We start from the raw sequence: 21,368 nt of genomic DNA on the forward strand, positions 1-21,368 counted from the left end.
AGCTCCCACCAGGTCCCTCCCACAACACGTGTGAATTATGGGAGCTACAATTCAAGATGAGATTTGGTTGGTGACACAGCCAAACCATATCAAGATGCCTCTAGTAGCCCAGGTGCTGGAGGGGAAAGTGTGATTGTGTGATTGATCCAGTGCTGGGAGTCGGGCAGAAGGGTGGTGAGAGTTTGGGATGGGCCTGAGCCAGGGAGGAGAGGGCGAGAGGCCAGAAGGAGATGGACGGACCCAAATGAGGGTGTTGAGGCTCTCTCTGACATCAGAGGGCAGAGGCCCTGGTACCCAGGCAGGTAGGTGGTTGTGGCCAGATCAGAGGAATTTCGAGTCTACAATTCCTGAGGCACGAGAGCAAGTCAGAGTGGATGTGGGGCTGAGTGACTACGATGGGATTGAGGGAGACAGGAGAAGAAGCAGAGAGGCAGGAATGGAGAGGAGGTGACGGCTGGGATCCGTGCGCCAGTGCCTTCAGTGATACAGCAGGTGGAGAAGAAGCTGGGTAGCCTACAGCATGGTGATGAGAAAGTAGCCAGGCTGTTTGTGCAACAAGGGGAGGCTGCAGGGGCAATGGCAGCCTCAGTGAGACATGCGGAGATGCTAAAGAAGGAAAGAAGGGGCCAGGTGTGGTGGCTCACGCCTGTAATCCCAGCACTTTGGGAGGCCGAGGCGGGTGGACAACGAGGTCAAGAGGTCGAGACCATCCTGACCAACATGATGAAACCCCGTCTCTACTAAAAATACAAAAATTAGCTGGGCATGGTGGCACAAGCCTGTAACCCCAGCTACTCGGGAGGCTGAAGCAGAAGAGTCGCTTGAACCTGGGAGGCGGAGGTTGCAGTGAGCCGAGATCACGCCACTGCAGTCCAGCCTGGTGACAGAGCGAGATTCCATCTAAAAATAAATAAAATAAAGTAAAATAAAATAAAATAGGAGAGAAGGTGTGTTCAGGGGACATTGGGGGTCCCAGGGGGTCCATCAGCCATCTTTGAGACAAGGAAGCCAAGAAGAGGAATACAGAATGTCAAGAGGATGGGAGAATCAGAATTTTTTTTAAAGAGAGAAAACTTTCAAAAATGCACCTCCAACTCCATCCATACATCTAGAAACTTTTTTAAAAATTGAAGTGCTCTTGGTTAAAGAAAAAATCTGAATATTTTAGAAAGAATATTTTAGGGCCAGGCACAGTGGATCATGCCTGTAATCCTGGCACTTTGGGAGGCAGAAGCATGTGGATCACCTGAGGTCAGGAGTTCGAGACCAACCTGGCCAACATGATGAAACCCTGTCTCTACTAAAAAAATAAAATAAAAATTAGCCGGGTGTGGTGGCACATGCCTGTAGTCCCAGCTACTCAGGAGGCTGAGGCAGGAGAGTTGCTTGAACCTGAGAGGCGGAGGTTGCAGTGAGATGGGGTTGTGCCACTGCATTCCAGCCTGGGTGACATAGTGAGACTCCATCTCAAAAAAAAAAAAAAAAAAAAAAAAAAGGAATATTTTAGGAAGACTATTTAGAATGGAATGAGAATGATTGTATAGACATACTGATATTTGTGGGATGCAGCCAAAGTTGTACTTAGAGGCCAATGTATAGCCTTCAATGCACCCATTTTAAAAGCCAGCGAGGGAAAAAGCACTGAACAGAATGAAAAGCTAGAGGAAGAAAGCCTAAGTTACAACTAAAGAACACAGAAGAAGGTGTGTAAAATTGTCACCAAAGCCAGTACACCAGCTGGTCTGAGCAGGCAGAGGGTGTCAGCCCCAAAGGGCAGTTGGATGACTGACTGGGTGACACACGCAGTCTCCCATCCCTGGGTAAAGCTGTGCCTGTTCTCTACTGAGCTGGGACAGCCCCCAACTCAACTCTCTTCTCCTTCCCACCAGGGGACGTCATGGGGCCAACCCTGAACCACCTCAACAACCTCCTGCGGCTGCCCTTTGGCTGTGGAGAGCAGAACATGATCCACTTTGCTCCCAACATCTTTGTCTTGAAGTATCTTCAGAAAACCCAGCAGCTCAGCCCTGAGGTGGAGAGAGAGACCACCGACTACCTAGTACAAGGTATTGGGGAAAAACTGCCTGGTCGAGGTGGGAGCAGGGGGGTCAGGTTCAGCCTTCAGTGGAGAAGACCACGCTGGAGGCGGCCCACATACCAGGCACAGCGATGAGGAGGAAGTGGGCAAAAGAGGCCATTCAAGGTGGCCCTGATCTGGTCACTGTCAGCAGGAGCCTGATGTCTCTGGCTGTTAGGATGAGATTCTGAATGAATGGTGCTGTTCAGATACAGGGAGAGGAACAGCATCTTTTTAAAGTGTAGATTTTTTTTTTACAACAAGAATATAACAGCATTATTGAAAATAACATTTAGAAAAGAAAAAAGAAGGCCAGGCACAGTGGCTGATGCCTGTAATCCCAACACTTGGGAGGCCAAGGGAGGAGGATCACTTGAGTCCAGGAATTTGAGACCAGGCTGGGCAACAAAGCAAGACCCCGGTCTCTACAAAAAATAAAAACATATTAGCCAGACGTGGTGGCATGCACCTGTAGTCCCAGCTGCTCAGGAGGCTGAGGCAGGAGGATTGCTTGAGCCCAGAAGTTGGAGGCTGCAGTGAACTGTGATTGTGCCACTGCACTCCAGCTAGGGTGACCAAGTGAGACCCCAACTGCAAAAAAATAAGAAAGAAGAAAGAAGAAACAGTCAGGGGTTGCTCCAGGCTGAAAGTCTGGCATCACGAAGGCTGATCATGGACAGCTAGGAAGGCCAAGTCCACTGAGGCCAGGTCCTGGGGGCTCAGATTAGCAGCTCTTGTGAGAGTCTGGGAGGTGGGTGGACCCAGGGCCAGGCACACCGTGGTGGATCCATCCAGGCTCAGGTCCTTAAACACCACCCAGAGTCGAATGAGCCCTCCTCGTGAATAACAGCCTGTACCTCCACGGGACAACCAGACCCTGTGTACATCCAGCCAACTCGCCGTCCAGACTCGACAAACCCCAAATCAGCCCCCTCCGTCTTCCCCCCAAACCCACTTGTGTTCGTTTCCTAAAACCGCCACAATAAACTGCCACAAACTGGGTGACTTAGAACGACAGAAATGTGTCATCTCCTTATAGTTGTGGAGCCCAAAAGTCCAAACTAAAGGTGTCCACAGAGCTGGTTCCTTCTGGTGGCTCTGAGGGAGACTCTGTCCCAGGTCCCTCTGCTGGCATCTGCTGGCTCCAGGTGTTCCTTGGCTTATAGACCGATCAGCCTGCTCTGTGCCTCCACGATCGCATGGCTGTCACCTCTGTGACTAATTCCCTTTCTTTCTTTTTTTTTTCTTTTTCTTTTTTTTTTTTTTTAGAGCCAGGGGTCTTGCTCTGTCACCCAGGCTGGAGTGCAGTGGTGCAATCATAGCTCACTGCATACTTGAACTCCTGGGCTCAAGCCAGCCTCCCACCTCAGCCTCCTGAGTAGCTGGGACTACAGGTGTGCACCACCATACTCAGCCAATTCTTTGTAAAGATGGGGTTCCACTATGTTGTCCAGGCTGGTCTTGAACTCCCGGCCTCGAGTGATCCTCTCGCCTCAGCCTCTCAAAGTGCTGGGATTCCAGGTGCAAGCCACGGCGCTCAGCCTCTCTTTTCAAGGACAAGGACACCCGTCATTGGATTTAGGGGCTACCGTAAATAAATCCAAGACGCTCTCCTCTGGAGATCCGAACCTTAATGATATCTGTTAAGATCTTTATTTCCAGTAAGGTCCCATTTTTGGGTTCTAAGTGGATGTGAATTTGGGAGGACCCACCCCATACAGAATGCCTTTTGTCACCTGTCCTGTCTCTGTGGACACAGCCCTGTCCTTCCTGAGGCTCAGGCCACACAGCGTGGTGGCCTCAGATTCGTCCTTCTTTCCCTCACAGCCCACGTCTGTCTGAGTAGCTCTGCCTTCACCCCAGGAAGGCTCCCCACCTCTGTCGCCACCACTGGGTCCAGACTCATCATTGCACACTTGGAGGGCCCCTGTCCCCAGCTTTCTGTCCAGACCCTACGGTCCACTGGCTCTATATGTCTCCTCCCACTCTTCTGCTACTCACACGCCACCCGTGGCTCACTGTGCCCTCTCAGGAAAGTCACATGCCCAGCCCAGCCTTGGAGGCCCCTGTGGCCCACTGGCCTCTCGCCATACCCCCTCGTTCCCTGTTCCATTCCCTGCCGCCAGCACCTCCAGTTCTCTGAGCTTCCCAAGCTCCTGTCCCAGCAGGTGGAGCAGCCCCCATACCTGGGGACAGAGGGTGCTGCCCCAAGATGGTGGTTTCGCTGACCTCCTGGGAGTGACTGAAGGCCAGTGTGTGACCAGTAGTCACAAAGGGGCCATGTCAGTAAATGAGACGAATGAGTTGGAGGTTACAGCCACCCTAGATGTGGTGTGAGGCCGTTTCAGGGACCTCAGATGTGGTGTGAGGTAGTTCCAAGGATCCCCAGTGTGGTGTGGAGCAGTTTCAGGGACCCCCGATGTGGTATAGGGCAGTTTCAAGGACCCCAGATGTGGTGTGGGGCAGTTTCAAGAACCCCGGAGGTAGTGTGGAGCAGTTTCAGGGATCCTAGATGTGGTGTGGGGCAGTTTTAGGTACCCCGGATGTGGTGTGTAGTTTCAGGGACCCCAGATGTGGTATAGGGCAGTTTCAAGAACCCCAGATGTGTGGAGCAGTTTCAGGGACCCCAGATGTGGTGTGGGGCAGTTTCAGGGACCTCAGGTGTAGTGTGGAGCAGTTCCAGGGACTCCAGATGTGGTATGAGACAGTTTCAAGAACCCCAGGTGTGGTGTGGGGCAGTTTCAGGGACCCCAGATGTGGTGTGGGGCAGTTTCAAGAACCCCAGATGTGGTGTGGAGCAGTTTGAGTCCAAACTCATCATTGCACACTTGGAGGGTCCCCGTCCCCAGCTTTCTGTCCAGACCCTACGGTCCACTGGCTCTATATGTCACCCCCAGATGTGGTGTGGAGCAGTTCCACGGACTCCAGATGTGGTATGAGACAGTTTCAAGAACCCCAGATGTGGTGTGGGTCACTTTCAGGGACCCCAGATGTGACATGGGGCAGTTTCAGTGAGCCCAGTTTCAAGGACCCCACATGTGGTATGGGGAAGTTTCAGGGACCCCACATGTGGGTGTATGGCAGTTTCAAGGACTCCAGATGTGAGTCGAGGCAATTCCAGGGACCCCACATGTGGTGTGGCTTCGGAGGTCCGGGGTGGGGGGTGGCAGAGCGGTGTAGGTCCCCGGGGCGGGCCTGGGCCAGGCCACTCAACAGGACAGGGTCCTCTGTGCTTGCCCCGCAGGCTACCAGCGCCAGCTGACCTACAAGCGCCAGGATGGCTCCTACAGCGCGTTTGGGGAGCGGGACGCATCGGGGAGCATGTGGTGAGTCCCCACCGCCCCGGGCACGGCCTCTGAGGCTCCCCACCCAACGCCACAGCCTCATATCCAATGCAGTGTGGCCAGATCACTTGGCACCTGATCCCCGGATGACAGGGAACACAGCTGGGAAGTAAAGACTGTGGTGGTCCCAGCTCCAGGGATGGAGGCTGGGGCTTGGGACTTGGGGCCAGTGCAGAGCTGGTGATTGTAACTGTTCCTCTTTCTGCTGTTGTTACCACAGTGAGCAGGACCCCATGCCCTGCTCTCTGGCCCCTTGGGAGTGAGCCCTGGATGCCCTGGGCTTCCTCAAGCTCCCAGGACCCAGGAATAGCGGTGACTAGAGCAGGAGGAGATGGCAGGGCAAAGGGGTCAGAGGCCAGACCAGTGCCTCGAGGCTGGCGTGTGCTGTCTGCAGGAGAAGCCTGGGATCTTGTTTCTGTGGTAACTGCAGGAAGGTGATCAGGGCAGGGAGGGTCCCTAGGAGGCCGGGCACACCTGGATCTTGTTTCCCTGGGATCCTCAGGCTACTGCAGTTCTTGGCATCATCATGGGGTTCACCTGAGACTGTGGGTGACCTTCCAACTTCTGTGCCCATCACCAGACTCCTCCTCAGAGATTGCCACCCTGGTAGTGCCGACAGCAGCTGTGAGCGTGGAAACTGCCTTGTTTTTAGTCCAACGGAGTGTCCACTGCACAGTTGCAGTGCCAGAACCCGGGGAGCAGGGACATGTGGCTGATTACTTCCTGCCATGGGCAGCATCACTTACCCAGCTCCAGAGGGGCCCAGGGTTGGTGACACACCCAGCATCCCCCAGCCCCAGCAGCTCATCCACACTGTCCCAGCTCTAGTCCCAGGGCCCTGCCTTGCTGACAACCGATAATGCAAGGCCCTGTGCAAGATGCAATAGTTATCCACTGCTGTGTAACAAGTGACCCCTAAATGTAGCCATTTAAAACAACAAACATGTATTATCTCTATTTATTATGTACTAATTCTTATGGAATTAAGGAGCAGTTTAGCTGGGTGTTTCTGCCTGGGGATGTTTGTTGGGGTTGCAGTCAAGGTGTTGGCTGTTGCTGCCTTCATCTGAAGGCTCAACTGGGGCTGGAAGATTTGTTTCCAAATTGACTCCCTCACATGGCTGTTGGCAGGAGGCCTCAGTTGCTCACCATGTGGACTTCTCCATAGGGGCTACTTGAGTGTTCTTACAACATGGCGGCCAGCTTCCTCTCACAGTGAGCAATTCAAGAGAGAAAGAGAGAAGGATGCGATGCCACAGTGCCTTTTGTTACTTGGTCTTACAAGTCAGGCTGTCACTTCTGCCTCATTCTATTCTATTCCTTTTTTTTGTTTTTTTTCTTTTTTTGAGATGGAGTCTCACCCTATCACCCAAGCTGGAGTTCAGTGGTACAGTCTCAGCTCACTGCAGCCTCCACCTCCTAGGTTCAAGCAATTCTCCTGCCTCAGCCTCCTGAGTAGCTGGGATTATAGGCACCTGCCACCACACCTGGCTAATTTTTGCATTTTTAATAGAGACAGGGTCTCGCCATGTTGCCCAGATTGGTCTCGAACTCCTGACCTCAGGTGATCTGCCCACCTCAGCCTCCCAAAGTGCTGGGACTACAGGTGTGAGCCACCGTGCCTGGCCCACATTCTACTCTTTAGTGGTGAGTTGCTAAGTACACCCCATCTACACATGAAGAGATTCAGGCCTCCATCTCTTGAAAGGAGGAGTATTAAGGTACTTGTGGATATATATTAAAATGACTATAATAGGTGTATAATTTTGTATCTATAAAACAAAGAAGTAGAGAGTGATGGAGCAGGGTAGTTATATGGGATGGTCAGGAAAGGTCTCCTGGAGGATATGAGGGAGGAGCCATGAAAATCCAAGGGAACAGCATTCCAGGCAGAGGGAACAGCCATTGCAAAGGCCCTGAGGCAGGACCCAGCTTGACGAGGTTGGGCCACAGAAGGGAGGCTGGTGTGGCTGGAGCAGCACAGGGCCAGGAGGTTGGTGACCTGGCACGAGGGAAGAGGGAGGGGCAAGGCCAGGTTGATCAGAGCAGGAGTCTGGATTTAGTGCTGTGTGGAAGAGAATGCTGTTAGAGGGCTGGGAGCAGAGCAGGATCAGGATCTGTGTCTCCTGGTGGGCCATGTGTGTGCACGCATGTGTTGAATCACATGTGTGATTCAACATTTGAGATGGGCTGAGCATCCCAAATGGGAAAAATCCAAAGTTCGAACTGCTCCAACATCCAAAACATTATTATTAATATTATTATTATTATTACTACTAGAGACAGAGTCTTGCCCTGTTGCCCGGGCTGGAGTGCCGTGGCTCGATCTCAGCTCACTGCAACCTCCACCTTCTGGGTTCAAGCAATTCTTCCACCTCAGCCTCCCGAGTAGCTGAGATTACAGGCGCCCATCACCACGCCTATATAATTTTTGTATTTTTAGTAGAGACAAGGTTTTGCCATGTTGACCAGGCTGTTCTCGAACTCCTGACCTCCAGTGATCCATCTGCTTTGGCCTCCCAAAGTGCTGGGATAACAGGTGTGAGCCACTGTGCCCGGGCTTCAAGATGCTTTTAGTGCCAACCTGATGCTCAAGGGAAACGTTCATTGGAGCATTTCAGATTTTTTGGATTTGGGATGCCCAAGTATACAGTATCTATAAGTTCCACAGGATTCAATCAACCACAGATTGAAACTATTCAGAAAAAAAAATGAGTCCGGGTGTGGTGGCATGTGCCTGTCATCCCAGCACTTTGGGGAAGCTAAAGCGGGAAGATTCTTTGAGGCTGGGAGTCGGCAGCCAGCCTGGGAAACATGGCAAAACCTCATCTCTGCAAAAATGTTAAAAATGAGCTGGATGTGGTGGTACATCACTACCCCTTAGTCCCAACTACTGGGGAGGCTGAGGTAGGAGGATCGCTTGAGCCCAGAAGTTCAAGGCTGCAGTGAGCTATGATTGTGCCACTGCGCTCCAACCTGGGTGACAGAGCAAAACTCCATCTCTATTGCGGGAACTGGCCAGCAGTCCGCAATGCAACAGTGCTTTCTCTTTGCTCCCAGGTTGATTGGCAGGTTGAGAAATAATAGCCACACACAAGGTAGTGAAAGCTGGGCCCAGGGGGGTCATCACCTTCTGGTCCTGCGGTGCCAACAATGCACTGGATATGCCAGTATTTATTATTAAGTTTAATGAGGGCGGAGGTAGGTTAGTGAGGGATTTAGGGTCATTTGATTATGAGGTGAGATGGTCACATGGGGATGAAGTAATTCTTTAACATAACTTCTGTATGCAAAAGTATAGCATACAGAGATAAGAATTTACAATTGTTGGGCACAGTGGCTCGCGCCTGTAATCCCAGCATTTTGGGAGGCCAAGGCGGGTGGATCACAAGGTCAGGAGATCAAGACCATCCTGGCTAACACGGTGAAACCCCGTCTCTATAAAAATACAAAAAATTAGCCGGGCGTGGTGGCAGCACCTGTAGTCCCAGCTACTCGGGAGGCTGAGGCAGGAGAATGGCATGAACCTGGGGAGGCGGAGCTTACAGTGAGCCGAGATCTCACCACTGCACTCTAGCCTGGGCAACGAGTGAGACTCTGTCTTAAAAAAAAAAAAAAAAAGAAGAAGAATTTACAGTATAGTGTGTGCATCATAGAAACAGGATGTGAAGTTAGAAGAATTTACAGTATAGTGTGTGCATCATAGAAACAGGATGTGAAGTTAGACAACTGGTTAGACCAGAAATTCTCAGAAGGGAGTATGCCTTAACCCTAAAGAGGCCTAGAAGAGCCGTGGCAAGATGAGGGCGTTTATAGCCCTATCTTATCCATATGGACAGGCACCCCCTAACCCCATGCATCCATTTATAGGCTCTCCACGAGGGTCGCATTCCATTCCCAGAGCTATGAACATCTGCTTTTCTGGGACAGGAATCTTGGTGATGTGAAACCCCCCTGACTGCACGTCCATTCATAGGCTCTCTGCGGGGGAAGCACATCATGCGCTGTTGGCTCATTCTGACAGTCCAACCTGGCATTGTCTTTACACAGTCCTGCATGCAATTTTGTATTTACAATAATCAGGAGCATTTCATCTTTTATTCAGTAGCAATAGTTTCAGGGATTCTCCCTACACATCTCTTTAAAAAAAAAGTTTAAAAATTCCACAAAGTTCCAAAAACGAAAAGTTGAATTTGTTGCATGCTGAGTAGAATATTGAATTCATGCAAATGAAAGGACGTGTGGGCATTGTATTAGGTGTTCTAAGTAACCAACACATGATTTAAAGTACACGGGAGGGGCCAGGCACAGTGGCTCACGCCTGGAATTCCAGCACTTTGAGAGGCCAAGGTGGGCGGATCACCTGAGGTCAGGAGTTCGAGACCAGCCTGGCCAATGTGGTGAAACCCCGTCTCTACTCAAAATACTAAAATTAGCTGGGCATGGTGGCAGGCACCTGTAATCCCAACTACTCAAGAGACTGAGGCAGGAGAATTGCTTGAACCCTGAGGCAGAGGTTGCAGTGAGCCGAGATTGCGCCACTGCACTCCAGCCTGGGTGACAGGGTGAGACTGTGTCTCAAAAATAAAAATAAAAAATAAAGTTCATGGGAGGATGTGTGTCGGTTATATGCAACTACTACACCCTCATATATCAGGGACTTAGAGCATCAGTGGATTTTGGTATCCTTGGGGGTCCTGGAACCAGTCCCCCACAGATAGCAAGGGATTCCTATAAATACAAATATTCCAAAATCCAAATTCAAAATCTGAAGCACTTCTGGTTCCAAGCATTTCAGATAACAGATAGTCATTAGGCTTTAGTTTTTATTATTTATTTTAATTAACTTTTTTTTTTTTTTTTTTTAAGACAAGATCTCACTCTGTTTCCCAGGCTGGAGTGCAGGGGCACGATCAGGGCTCACTGCAGCCTTGACTTCCCAGGCTCAAGCAATTCTCCCGTCTCAGCCCCCCAAGCAGCTGGAACCACAGGCGTGCACCACCATGTCCAACTGATTTTTTTGAATTTCAGTAGAGACCAGGTCTTGCTGTGTTGCCCAGGCTGGTCTTGAGCTCCTGGCCTCAACCAATCCTCCACCTCTGCCTCCCAAAGACTGTAGGCAGGAGGTACCTCACCCAGCCATAGATCTTACTTTTTTTTTTTTTTTTAAGACGGAGTCTTGTTCTGTCGCCCAGGCTGGAGTGCAGTGGCGCAATCTCGGCTCACTGCAAGCTCCGCCTCCTGGGTTCACGCCATTCTCCTGCCTCAGCCTCCCGAGTAGCTGGGACTACAGGCGCCCGCCTTCACGCCAGGCTAATTTTTTGTATTTTTAGTAGAGACAGGGTTTCACCGTGTTAGCCAGGATGGTCTCGATCTTCTGACCTCGTGATCTGCCCGCCTTGGCCTCCCAAAGTGCTGGGATTACAGGCGTGAGCCACCGTGCCCGGCCAGATCTTACTTTTTAGAAGAGTTCTAGGTTTCCAGAAAAATTGAGTAAATAGAATAGAGTTCCCATACACCTCAACCACCCATACACAGTTTCCCCTATGATAGGCATCTTGTATTAGTGTGCTGCATTTGTTATAATTGATGGACTGGCATTAAAACGTTATGAACTATTGTTCATAATCTACATTAGGGTTCACTCACACACTCACTTTTTATTTATTTATTTGTTTGTTTGTTAATGAATGACAGGGTCTGGCTATGTTGTCCAGGCTGGTTTCAAACTCCTGGCCTCAACTGATCCTCCTACTTCAGCCTCCCAAGGTGCTGGGATTACAAGTATGAGCCACCGAGTCCAGCTGAGAGCTCATTTCTTTTTATCACTAGATAACATTTATCCTGTTTGCGTTTTACAGTGGAAAAGCCGAGAGAGCACAGTATGCTGGACCATGGGAATTCCACAATTCCCAGCACACAGCTGGCTTGGTTCTGTCCTTGCCTCCTGTCCCTGCCATGCACAAAATGCATGGAACTTCCCTCTGGTTGCAGTGTGCATAGCTGGTGATGGGGTGGGGATGGGTCTGGGAGCCATGGGGTGTCCTGGCTGATCCACGGAACATGGGAGTAGAAAAGAGAGGATGCATTTGAGGTACCTGAGAGGGAGAGCGGCCTGGACGAGCTTTGGGTATAGTTTATTTTATTTTATCTATGTATTTATTTATTCTTTTTTGTCTGAGACAGGGTCTCACTCTGACACCCAGGCTAGAGTGCCGTGGCACGATCTCGGGTCACTGCAACCTTGAGACTAACCTGGCCAACATGGTGAAACCCCATTGGGATCAAGCAATTCTCTTGCCTCAGCCTCCCAAGTAGCTGGGATTACAGGCACCCACCGCCACGCCTGGCTAATTTTTTTTTTTTTTTTTTTTTTTTTTTTTTTTTTAGTGGAGATGGGGTTTTGCCGTGTCAGTCAGGCTGGTCTTGAACTCCTGAGTCCCAGCACTTTGGGAAGCCGAGGTGGGAGGATCACTTGAGGTCAGGAGTTTGAGATCAGTCTGGCCAACATGGTGAAACCCTGTCTCTACTAAAAATACAAAAATATTAGTTGGCCATGGTGGCAATCCCAGCTACTCAGGAGGCTGTAATCCCAGCTACTCGGGAGGCTGAGATATGAGAATTGCTTGAACCTGAGAGGCAGAGGCTGTAGTGAGCATGGTGGCTCATGCCTATAATCCCACCACTTTGGGAGGCCATGGTGGGAGGATCGCTAGAGCCCAGGAATTCGAGACCAACCTGGGCAACATAGTAAGACCCCATCTCTATAAAAAATTTAAAAATTCGCTGGACGTGGAGGGAGGCAGGCCGGTGGGCAGGCTAATGTGTCCTGTTTTTGTGATTCATATAAACAGAGCCTAGAGCCACTTGATTTTGAAGACAACTTATTCTTTGATCCCGAATTTGCAAAGTTTCCTCTGCTAACAATTCTGGTTTTCATCCCTCTTGGCCTCCTGGCTTCCATCTTGTGCTTCTCTCCTTCATTTGTTCACACATTTATTCCCTGGCCTTGCCAGCTCTTACTCAGGGTGGCAACTGCAAAAGCAGGGCAAGGGAGATGGGGTGGATGAGAGACACACCACAGAGCAGAGATGTTTTTGGCTGCAAGTAACAGAAAATGAGCTGAAGAGCAATTCTGAACATCAGCTCGCCCCGCAGGGCTGGGGAGGCTCTACGGTTGGCTGATTCAGCAGTCCCATAGTGCACTGGGGCTCGTTTATTTCCTTCCATCCCCGGGTATCCCCTCCCTCGGCACATGGCTGTGCCCCTCATGGTGGCAAAATGGCTGCAGCTGCTCCCAGCGGTGCATCACACGCCCATTCCAAAGCCATTCCCAGGCCCAGTAACTGGAATGCCCATGACTGTGGCTGGCTGGGACCATAGAGGAGCACAGATCTCCAAAGCACATGGCTGCTGGCCTCTGAATGACATCACGGGCCTTTTGGCAAGGACCGAGCAGGAAATGGCTGTGACGTCGGCAACCAGAAGGGTCTTCCTCCCATGGCAGGACAGGCAGGGCTAGACTGGCTCACAGAAGGGCCTTGAGTGCTGAGTGAGGAGCAGACATGAATGCCATTAGGGTAGAGGTCCAGGCAGGAAGGAGAGAGCTCCATTTTCAGGCCCTACCGAGTGCTGGGCAATGTGCCCCCTCCTCCACTCTGACAGCCCTGTGGGGATAGACTGGACCCCTCCCATCTTACAGATGAGGAAATGGAGGCCGGGGTGGTACAGGGAGCTTGCGGCAATCCCTCAGCCAGCACGTGGGGGCTGACCATTCTGCAGCCCCTCAGGCGACGCCCTGTTCTCTTTCAGGCTCACAGCCTTTGTTCTGAAGTCCTTCGCACAGGCTCGCAGCTTTATCTTCGTGGACCCCCGGGAGCTGGCTGCCTCCAAGAGCTGGATCATCCAACAGCAGCAGGCCGATGGCTCCTTCCCAGCCGTGGGCAGGGTCCTGAACAAGGACATCCAGGTGAGTGGCCTCTCGAGCCTCCTTCCGGGGCCTCTCACCTCCTCCTGGAGCCCCAGCCCTGACCTCCTTGGAGCTGCCTGGGGCAAGTAGGGGGAAGTGGACTGTCTCCTTTGGCTTGGGTTGAGGCCTGTGAGTCCCTTCGCAGGGTGGGATCCACGGCACTGTCCCGCTGACAGCCTACGTGGTGGCTGCTCTCCTGGAAACAGGCACAGCCTCAGAGGTGAGTACAGAAGGGGTTTGGGGAGACTCGGGGCTGGGTACTGGAGGAGCAAGTGAGAGGTTCCCTCCTTTATGCCAGGGCTGATTTCTTCCTCCTTGCCCTCCTTCTGCTCATTGTTAAGGCTTTTTCATGCTTTTCATCAACAATGGTCACATTATATCCAGTTTCTTGTAATCTGAGCAGAGGAGAGAGAGATTCCCATGCTACTAGGGGGAAATCGGGCATGTGTTGGGGGCTGGGGAGGTTCCCTGGGTACAAGACCTCCCATCAGAGAATCATTTCAGGCTAGTTCAGGTTCCTGGCCAGTGACCCAAGGGTTGGCTTCAGGGAACCCTACAAAATGTTGGACTCATGCATGTTTTTGCAGGGAAGGGATTAGGATATTCAGAGACAGTGGGACTGGCTGGGGCTTAGACGGCCCAAGACACTTGAGGGCCATAGTCTCTTCTATGAGGCGTTCCTGGGGTGGGGGATGGCACAGTCTCTGCAGAGAAGGCTACCATGATGGATCTCAGCCCCAGGTGAGAAGAATCTGCCCTCCCTAATACCTACATCAATTCTACAATCTCTGATGATAAATTATGAGTTTGGGCACTTCTCAGGATTCTTGGTCTCACAATCCAGACAACTGGTGGGTCTAGGGTTTGCTGTGACGTAAGACCCCCACAATGCACAATGTCCAGAGGTTCCTTGCCCTGTGTTATAGGCTGAATTGGTTCTCCCCTGACCAAATTCTTGTGCTGAATTCCTAACTCCCTATCTTAGCTTGGGCTGCAGAAACAAAATACCATGGAGTAAATGGCTTCAACAATAGGCATTTATTTCTCACAGTTCTAGAGGCTGGAAAGTCCAAGACCAAGGCGCAGGTAGATTTGGTTCTTGGTGAGGGCTCTCTTCCTGGTTTGTTGACTACCACCTTCTCAATGTGTGTTCACGTGGTGTTTCCCTAGTGTGTGCATGTGGAGAGAGAGCTCTAGTGCTTTTCCTCTTCATATAAAGACACTAATCCTGTTACTATGGAGGCCCCATCCTCATGACCTCAATCTAAACCGAATTATCTCTCAAAGGTCCCCGACTCCTAATACCATCATATTAGGAGTTAGAGCTTCAACATATGAATTCTGAGGAAGATCACAGGTATTCCATGATACCCCCCCATGCCTCAAATTCATCCCCCACATCTCCCATGGAAGTGGTCAAATATGTCATCTCCCAAATGCATTTTTCTGGAAACTTCCCTGCCAGAGCCCTTGACCCCCACTCTAGTTGGAATGGACAGCACCCAGGATGCTGCACAATTGCTACCCTCCTTTACTAAGGAAGGATATTGGGAGGCACATTTTTTGAGACCTTGCATGTCTGCAAATATTCTTATTCTGCCCCTGTATGATAGTTGAGCTGGGTATAGAATTCCAGGTTGGAAATTGCTTTCTTGTAGAATAGTTGATGATATTCTATCATCTTCTAGTTTCCAGTGTTCCATCGAGAAGTCAGTTGTCATTCTGAGTAACTATCCTTTGTATCTGGTTTGTTCCCTTCCTGGAAGCTTTCGAATCTTCTCATTGTCCATATCACTATGGACAACAAGATATGTGCACTTTTATGACACATATTTTGAGGTGAGGCTTCTTTTTTCCAGCTCACTGCAACCTCTGCCTCCTGGGTTCAAGTGATTCTCTTTGGCTTGGGGTAAGGCCTATGAGTCCCCTTGCAGGGTGGGATCCATGGCACAGCAGCTTCAGACTCCTGAGTAGCTGGGACTACAGGCATGTGCCATTGCATCCGGCTAATTTTCGTATTTTTAGTAGAGACCAGGTTCCACCATGTTGGCCAGGTTGGTCTCAAACTCCTGACCTCAGGTAATCCTCCTGCCTTGACCTCCCGAAGGACTGGGATTACAGGCATGAGCCATCCTCATGCCCGGCCCTTCCTTATGTCTTCAATGAGCACTCAGCAGGCCCTCCACCTCCTTCCCATCCCTTGAGATCACTTCATTTCTCCCAAGAATCTTTTTCTGCCTTCTCCAGATCCTTCCAACCTATTTCTCTTCTGAATTTGAAGACCTTCCCCACAGGGCAGCAGTTGATCCTCTCCAGTCTTCTGGGTTCTGGTCTCTTAGATCAGCAGTACCCAAACTTTTTGGCACCAGGGACCAGTTTTGTGGAAGACAATTGTTCCATGGCCTGGGGAAGAGGGGCTAGTTTTGGGATGATTCAAGAGCATTACATCTATTGTGCACTTTATTTCTATTATTATTACATTATAATATATAATGAAATCATTATACAACTCACCATAATATAGAATCAGTGGGAGCCCTGAGCTTGTTTTCCTGCAACTAGACTGTCCCTTCTGAGAGTGATGGGAGACAGTGACAGATCATCAGGCATTAGATTCTCATAAGGAGTGTGCAACCAGCTGGGTGCAGTGGTTCACACCTATAATCCCAGCACTTTGTGAGGCCAAGGCAGGCAGATCACTTGAAGTCAGGAGTTCAAGACCAGCCTGGCCAACATGACAAAACCCTGTCTCTACTAAAAATACAAAAGTTAGCCAGGCATGGTGGTGCATGCCTGTAGTCCCAGCTACTTGGGAGGCTGAGGCAGGAGAATCACTTGAACCCGGGAGGCAGGGGTTGCAGTGAACCAAGCTTGTGTCACTGTACTCCAGCCTGGGCAACTGAGCAAGACTCTGTCTCAAAAAAAAGAAAAAAGGAGTCTGCAACCTAGATCCCTCACGTGCTCACAGTTCACAATAGGGTTCATGCTCCCATGAGAATCTAATGCCGCTGTTGATCTGATGGGAGGTAGAGCTCAAGCGACGGGGAGCATCTGTAAATACAGATGAAGCTTTGCTGGCTCACCTGTCACTCACCTCCTGCTGTGCAGCCCCTTCCTAACAGGCCACCAACTGGTATCAGTCTGTGACCTGGAGGTTGGGGACCCCTGTCTTAGATCATTCCCCAAAGGAGGCAAAACCTGCTATCTTCATTTCCTGTGACTGCCATAATAAACTGCCACAAACTGGGTGGCTTAAAACAACAGAAATACGTTCTCATTGCTTTGGAGACCAGAAGTGCAAAATCAAGGCATTGGCAGGCCCTTGCTCCCTCTGTAGGCTCTAAGGGAGGAGCTGTCTTTGCTGCCTCCCGCTTCCAGGGGCTCCAGGCATTCTTTGGCCTGTGGCTGCATCACTCTAGCCCCTGCCTCTGTCTGCATGTCTTCTTCCCTTCTCGTCTTCTCCCCTTCTCATCTGTTAAACAACGCTGTTGCCAGGTGCAGTGGGGCATTGCTGTAGTCCCAGCCACTCAGGAGGCTGAGGCAGGAGGATCGCTTGACCCAGGAGTTCTGGGCTATAGTGCACTGCACCGATCAAGTGTCTGCACTAAGTTCAGCATCAGCATGGTGACCTCTTGAGAGCAGGGGACCACCAGGTTGCCTAAAGAGAGGTGAACTGGCCCAGGTCACAAATGGAGCAGGTCAAGACTCCTGTGCTGATAGTAGTAGTGAGATTGTGCCAATGAACAGCCACTGCACTTCAGCCTGGGCAACATAGTGAGACCTGTCTCTGATTTAAAAAAAAAAATTAAAGGTGCTTGTCACTGGAGGACAAGTACAGTGGCTCACGCCTCTAATCCCAGCACTTTGGGAGGCTGAGGTGGGCGGATCACATGGGTCCAGGAGTTCGAGACCAGCCTGGCCAATGTGGCGAAACCCCATCTCTACTAAAAATACAAAAATCAGCTAGGCATCGTGGCACGTGCCTATAATCCCAACTACTCGGGAGGCTGAGGCAGGAGAATCACTTGAACCTGGGAGGTGGAGGTTGCAGTGAGTTAAGATTGCACCACTGCACTGCAGCCTGGGCGACAGAATGAGACTCCGTCTCAAAAACAAACAAAAACTTCCGTGCTGATCATCAGTGCGACTGTGCTTGTGAACAGCCACTACACTCCAGCCTGGGTGATGTAGCGAAACCTCTGTCTCTCATACAAATTTGTTTTTTGAGATGAAGTTTCGCTCTTATTGCCCAGGCTGGAGTGTAATGGCGCGATCTCGGCTCACTGCAACCTCTGCCTCCTGGATTCAAGGATTCTCCAGCCTCAGCATCCCAAGTAGCTGGGATTACATGTGCCACCATACCTGGCTATTTTTGTATTTTTAGGAGAGATTTTTTTTTTTTTTTTTTTTTTTTTTTTTTTTTTTTTTGAGATGGAGTCTCGTTCTGTCGCCCAGGCGGGAGTACAGTGGTGCAATTTCAGTTCACTGCCCGCTCCACCTCCCAGGTTCGCACCATTCTCCTGCCTCAGCCTCTCAAGTAGCTGGGACTACAGGCGCCCGCCACCACGCCCAGCTAATTTTTTGTAATTTTAGTAGAGATGGGATTTCACCATGTTAGCCAGGATGGTCTCTATCTCCTGACCTCGTGATCCACCCGCCTTGGCCTCCCAAAATGCTGGGATTATAAGCATAAACCACCGTGCCCAGCCAAAAATGTTTTTTAAAAGATACTTGTCATTGGATTTGAGGCCACCCTAATCCAAGGTGATCTCATCTCAAGACTCGTAATTAATCTGCAAAGACCCATTTCCTAAATAAGTCAACATTTACAGGTTCCAGGGAATATATCTCTTTTGGCGGACCATGATTCAACCCGCTATACCTATGCTGGAATCAGATGAGCTAGGGGGCACCTAGCAAATGACCTTGACCCCTTGGAGTTCTGTTGCATCGCTTGTCTGTAAACAGGGGAGGTTCTGCACAGCTGGGGCCGGGCCAGGTCCATCCTTGCTTGGTGTGGTCTCCGCAGCATCCTGGAGACCCATCCTGACCCACAAGGCCTGGGGTAGCTCCCATGTCACTGTTCCTGCCCCTGGCATAGGGATGTCCAGCCTTCCCCCACCCCCAGGCAATGGACTTGTGAGCACCAGTCCTAGGGTCTGGCTAGTCAGCCCGGTTCATCCTGGGCACATGTCCCCTGAGGTGCATCTCAGTGTCACACCTTAGGGACAGTTCCCATGTTTGTCCTGGTCTAAGGATGGAAAGCTTTGGAAACATTCTTTCTATGACCAGGACAGTTCCGAAAGCAGAGTTAGCTCAACTCCATACCTCTATCGGGCCACCAGAACACTTTGGCTCCATTGCTAAATTTGTTAATGCTTCCTGTCACTCATTTCTTCCACATAATATTATTGGGCAGCTTCTCTGGACCAAAACCATCAGATTCTGGACTTGGTCCCTGTCTTCCAACAGATCACATTCTAGGGAGGGCATGAGCAGGGCTGGTGGACTTCTCTAAGGAGGTGACCAGGCCTGGAGGCTGGGGAGGGCTTGGGCTGTGGAGGTCTTAGGAACCAGCTATCTTTCTTCCCTTCCCTTCCTTCTTCCTTCCCTTCCTTCTTCCCTTCCTTCTTCCCCTCCCCTCCCCTCCCCTCCCTTCCCTTCCCTTCCCTTCCTTCCCTTCCTTTCCTTTCTTTTCTTCTTTTAGATGGGGTCTCACTCTGTTGCCCAGACTGGAGCACAGTGTCTCACTGCAACCTCTGCCTCTGGGGTTCAAGGGATTCTTGTGCCTCCACCTCCTGAATAGCTGGGATTATAGGTGCCCGCCACTATGCCTGGCTAATTTTTGTATTTTTAGTAGAGATGGAGTTTCACCATGTTGGCCAGGCTGGTCTTGAACTCCTGAGCTCAAGTGATCTGCCCACCTCGGCCTCCCAAAGTGCTAAGATTACAGGTGTGAACCACTGCACCTGGCCATAGCTAGCTGTCTTAACAAAGACCCGGCCATGGGGCTGGGTGGGACAGGGTGGCCAAGGCTCTGCTTGCTTCCCCTAGAGTATCACTGTGCTCATTTGCCATGTACTTGGGCATCCTGACCAGACCTCATTTGGAAAAAGGAGTGCCAACTTATAAGAATGGTAATGGGAGCCAGGGGCAGTGGCTCACACCTGTAATCCCAGCACTTTGGGAAGCCAAGGTGGGAGGCTCGCTTGAGCCCAGGAGTTTGAGACCAGCCCGGGCAACATAGTGAGACTCCATCTCTACAAAAAATAAAACGTTAGCTGAGCTGCTGGTGTGCACCTGTAGTCCCAGTTACTGGGGAGGTCAAGGCGGGAGGGTCGCTTGAGCCCAGGAGTTGAAGGCTTCAGTGAGCTATGATCATGCCACTGCACTCCCGCCTGGGCAGCAGAGTGAGATGCTGTCTGTATTTTCTTTTTTTTTTTGAGACAGAGTCTCACTCTGTTGCCAGGCTGGAGTGCAGTGGCAAGATATTAGCTCACTGCAACCTCCAACTCCCTGGTTTAAGCAATTCTCCTACCTCAGCCTCCCAAGTGGCTGGGATTACAGGCACACGCCACCATGCCCAGCTAATTTTTGTATTTTTAGTAGAGATGGGGTTTCACCATGTTGGCCAGGGTGGTCTCAAACTCCTGACCTCAGGTGATCCACCCACCTTGGCCCCCCAAAGCGCTGGGATTACACCGTGCCCAGCCTATTTAAAAAAAAAAAAAAAAAAAAAAAAAAAAAAAGCAAGAAAGAAAAGAAAGGAGACGGGGTTTGAAAACTGGGTCTGCAGGCAGTAAGAGCCACAGAAGGGTGCAAAGTAAGGGACTGTGAGTCATCCAGAGCTCTCCCCAGGGACGCCTCAGAAGCCAGTGGGTGGTGGGTGGGGTGGGGGCAGAGCAGCCTCCCAGGGTTTGCCTTGCCACCCCACCCTGCAGGAGGAGAGAGGCTCCATTGACAAAGCGAGGCACTTCCTGGAGTCTGCTGCACCCCTGGCCATGGACCCCTACAGCTGTGCCCTGACTACCTACGCACTGACCCTGCTCCACAGCCCAGCAGCCCCTGAGGCACTGCGCAAGCTCCGTAGCCTGGCCATCATGAGAGGTAGGTGTCCCTGGCCCTCCCCAGAGGCCACAGCGTCAGGAAGCCTACTGTGGAGCCCAGTAAACAACTCATGAACGTATTTATCAAAACTGATGAGTCATGTAGTCCCAGCTACTTGACAGGCTGAGGCAGGAGAATCGCTTGAACCCACGAGGCAGAGGTTGCAGTGAGCGGAGATGGCGCCATTGCACTCCAGCCTGGGTGACAGAGCAAGACTCTGTCTCAAAAACAAAACAAAAAACTCATGAGTCGGCCGGGCGCGGTGGCTCATGCCTGTAATCCAAGCCCTTTGGGCAGATCACTTGAGGCCAAGAGTTTGAGACCAGCCGGGCCAACATGGTGAAACCTCATCTCTCCTAAAAATACAAAAATTAGCTGGGTATGGTGGCGGGTGCCTATAACCCCAGCTACTCGGGAGGCTGAGGCACAAGAATCGCTTGAACCCAGGAGGCAGAAGTTGCAGTGAGCTGAGATCGCACCATTGTACTCTAGCCTAGGTGACAGAGTGAAACCCCGTCAAGAAAGAAAGAGAGAGAGAGAGAGAGAGAGAGAAAGAGAGAGAGAGAGAGAGAAAGAGAGAGAGAGAGAGAGAGAAAGAAAGAGAGAGAGAGAGAGAGAGAAAGAAAGAAAGAAAGAAAGAAAGAAAGAAAGAAAGAAAGAAAGAAAGAAAGAAAGAGAAAAAGAAAGAAAGAAAGAGAAAGAGAGAGGAAGGAAGGGAGGGAGGAAGGAAGGAAGGAAGGAAGGAAGGAAGGAGGGAAGGAAGGAAGGAAGGAAGGAAGGAAGGAAGGAAGGAAGGAAGGAAGGAAAGAAGGAAGGAAGGAAGGAAAGAAGGACACCTTTTGCTCCTTTGCCAATTGCTGTGTTGATTATA

The 21,368-nt window shown here is 50.8% G+C and overlaps 1 protein-coding gene across 1 annotated transcript in view; it reads left to right on the forward strand.

The window, feature by feature from the left end:
- The window catches only part of CPAMD8 (C3 and PZP like alpha-2-macroglobulin domain containing 8), a 120,355-nt gene that overhangs the window by 85,460 nt on the left and 13,527 nt on the right, over nt 1–21,368 (forward strand). Inside the window, 5 exon segments of the mRNA XM_007995665.3 lie at nt 1,890–2,066; nt 5,322–5,403; nt 13,234–13,390; nt 13,536–13,610; nt 20,332–20,497. Of these exon segments, the coding sequence (XP_007993856.3) occupies nt 1,890–2,066; nt 5,322–5,403; nt 13,234–13,390; nt 13,536–13,610; nt 20,332–20,497 (657 nt within the window).

Source organism: Chlorocebus sabaeus, chromosome 6 (assembly GCF_047675955.1).
Source record: "Chlorocebus sabaeus isolate Y175 chromosome 6, mChlSab1.0.hap1, whole genome shotgun sequence".
In the NCBI taxonomy this organism is placed as follows: Eukaryota; Metazoa; Chordata; class Mammalia; order Primates; family Cercopithecidae; genus Chlorocebus; species Chlorocebus sabaeus.